The sequence below is a fragment of the Trypanosoma theileri genome, assembly GCF_002087225.1.
Source record: "Trypanosoma theileri isolate Edinburgh chromosome Unknown TM35_Tth_3_V1, whole genome shotgun sequence".
Classification (NCBI taxonomy): Eukaryota; Euglenozoa; class Kinetoplastea; order Trypanosomatida; family Trypanosomatidae; genus Trypanosoma; species Trypanosoma theileri.
In genome coordinates, this window is record NW_021639845.1 from 812,847 (window position 1) to 816,118 (window position 3,272).

General features: G+C 38.7%; 1 protein-coding gene across 1 annotated transcript; it reads left to right on the top strand.

Moving 5' to 3' along the window:
* Positions 1 to 51: 51 nt before the first annotated feature.
* TM35_000034130 (uncharacterized protein) lies at positions 52 to 2,307 on the top strand (the record flags this gene model as incomplete). The annotated part of the gene is made up of 1 exon (XM_029022180.1): positions 52 to 2,307. The coding sequence occupies one exon, from the start codon at positions 52 to 54 to the stop codon at positions 2,305 to 2,307; it is 2,256 nt and encodes a 751-aa protein (XP_028886726.1).
* Positions 2,308 to 3,272: the final 965 nt, after the last annotated feature.

A 3,272-nucleotide genomic window follows, 5' to 3' on the forward strand; every position in this document is an offset into this window, starting at 1 on the left:
TATATATATATATATATATATATATATTTGTTATAGTTTAATCATTTACTGATGTCATTTGCTTCTTTTAATAGTTTTACTGATGCCTTGCGACGTGTGTATCCATGCAGACCACGACTACTAATGTACAACGGGTGCCTCACTGTTCATCCAAACAGAAGTAATGATATTGTAGAAGAATCAGATACTGTAGCAACAGCAACAGCAAAGGCGATCACTTCCACACACTTCATCCCACTTGTAACTAAACAATGTTACTACTGTAAAGAGGAAAAGAAAGATTTATTGTTAAATTTCACACAAAAATATGGTTACAATCTGACTCTGTTTTTAATGGATCGTTCTTCACACTATGCTTATTCAGACTCTAGAAGTAACAGAAAGAGCAACTTAAATAATAAGAGCGACAGAGATAATGATGTTGATGATAATAAGGATGATGTTGATGTTGATACATTAGATCTTTCCTTCAAAAAGGAAATGGCAAACGAAGTTATCAACTCTAAAACTTCTGCATTTACAGAAGTTGGAACACCTAGAGTCAATCTTAAATTAATTCGTTGTGAATCTCGAGTAAATCTCACAAATTGCACAAGAACACGTATGCTACAAGATGAATTACGGCGTACAGAGAATGAACGTTGGCTTCTTTACCAATCTAACGGAAAGTCATCCTTTCTTTCTGTAAATAAACAATCACACGAAAGAGACTTATCATCATTATTATATAAATCTCCAGATGCCTTGCATTTATTATGGAATCATCATGAATGGTATTTTGAGGATCCACTGCTGGTGGAACTGCAAGCCAAACAAACACCACATCCTTCCAATTCAACTGGATATTGGCAGGCGTGGTTAAAACCGTTTAACCATCCTTTTAAAGGATCTGCCATTTTACCACTGCAGGATGTCCAACAGCTTCAAGTAACGGAAGATGTAAAAGTGATTAATGTTGAAGCGAAGGATCGCTATTTGGCGGAAGGCCATGAAGTTATTTTCTCATGGAAAAACTTTTATAAGGTTGTGGCTCCTCATTACTGGGCAACCACAGGTGAACTTATACACTCTACAGAAGAGGATCTTCACTACACATCAAATACGGAGAATGAGAAGGAAGATGATGTAAAACTTTTCTCCGTGAGGGATAAGTGTTGGTTCACACAAGCAGAATTACCTCAACGACAATTGCAGGTGCGTCGTGGGGGAAATATTTTTCAAATGCCTATTTATTACGATGGTTGTGGATTCTTTCTTCATGCAGCACCGCATTGGTTTCTCTTACCACGAGAAGAAGTACTGCGACGATGTCCAATCACTTTTCAAACAGTAAAAAATATTCCATTCCTCTCTGAGAGTGGAAATACGGATGATGTGATTGCGGCAGCCAACAACGATGGACCACTTCGTAATAAACTTATTTTTGTACTTAAAGAAACAAAAGAGTGGTATACTTATCCACGTAAATATGGCCTTTTGAACTTCAACCTTAATCTCTCACAAACATCAGAGACTTATTCTAATCATTCCATTGATTCTTCTTCCACTACAACAGAAGCACTCATTTTTATTGAATTCAGTATAGCAGTGGGTCTCATGCAGGATTGGTGTAAGACTTATCAAAACGATTTAATGAAAGCCAACGAAATGTCAAAACAATCACATCAACAAAGTCTAGTGGAGTTCTTTGCAACACTTCCCTCTGTGCTTTCCACAACTTCATTTATTAATGCCTTTATTGCACGCTGTGCGAGTCCCGTTAAACTAACGTCATTCACAACACCCATAACTACTGTTGCTGAAGAAACCACACCGCCAACAACAACAACAACAACAATAATAGAGTCTTGTAGCGAGAACACAGTTCACCCACCCTGCACAGGAAAACATGAAACAATAGATAAAAAAACTGGGAATAAATCTCCAACTTCTTCACTCAAATTTGACGAAACAGACGACTCTACAGTTGATTTTCCCGCTGTGGATCGCCGTGTGTACACACCAGGGCATCGACTAAGCAAAGCCTACACACATCCGCGAGAGGAACAGCACCAAACTTTGTATCCAGCAGAGTGCAAACACTTAACACCTGCAGTTGCTGCAGAAATTATTGAGCAAAAGAAGAAAAAGAATCATCATACATTCACGACAAACTCAAGCGAAACCTCATCTAGTATCAGTGAAGAAGAAGAAAAAGTTGAAAATACCATAAAAGATAATATCGTGTTGGATCTTGGTATCACATGGTTATCTTTCAGATATAATATTACAGCTGTCAATGCACTTGATACCGAAGTGAGAACGTAAAAGAAAAGAAAAAAGAAAGGCTTTTTTTTATCCTAAACTAACGATAAAGGAACAATATGGACAGACTCATCACACATAATTAGGCACGACAGATCGTGCACGCCTCCCTCAGAATTATAATGTCAAGTCCTTAAAAATCAGTTTTTACATTGGGTTCGGTATAAAGTATATTGACTTTAACACTTATATTTTATAAAACTCCAAACAATATAAATTAATATAATTCTTACGCAACTATTAAATTACTATCTCAAAGTATACAAACACAGAAAAAAAAAAACAACTCTGACAATGATCTTTCCTTACTTTCTGTACAACGAAACAAAAGGAAAATTTACTAATACAAATTAAATCCTAAAAAAAAGGTAAACATATTAGAAAGTAAAGTAACATAACAATAAAATATGCATAACACCAGAGTTATTCATCGGTTTATTACTCTGCCCGCGCGCTAATCATACGGAGTTAGAGTCAAGGATTATGAAGACCCGGTCAGTGTGTGTTCTGCCCGCTCTGCCCTCTGTCACCTCTCTCACTGTTGTTGCTGCTAGACGTTCCTCCAACCGCCTTGCATTGTGCTGTTGTGTGCACTGCGTGGTGATATCTGGGACGGAGATCTGCTGCCCTTTCTGGGGACGACATCCTGTGCATATGTGTGTATGTATGTACGTGTGAGTGACAACCGCATCCGTGGATGAAGACAAAAGTTGTAGTGCGCGTCTGAGCAAAACATCTTTGCTGAGTAGCAACAACCGTCACAGCTGACACTGTGCTTTGCTGACGCGATGATGCGGTTTTCTGATGTCGTCTTCCCCTTTACCACCCCTCACTCCTTCGCGATGCGGTCATGAGGAGGCCCGTAGCCACGGTGCTATGCCTGTTTAGTGGCGTACTGTGGGTGGTGGTTCTCCAAGACTTTCTGCTCCTGCTATCGCCATCACCATTATTATTATTATCACAGATGG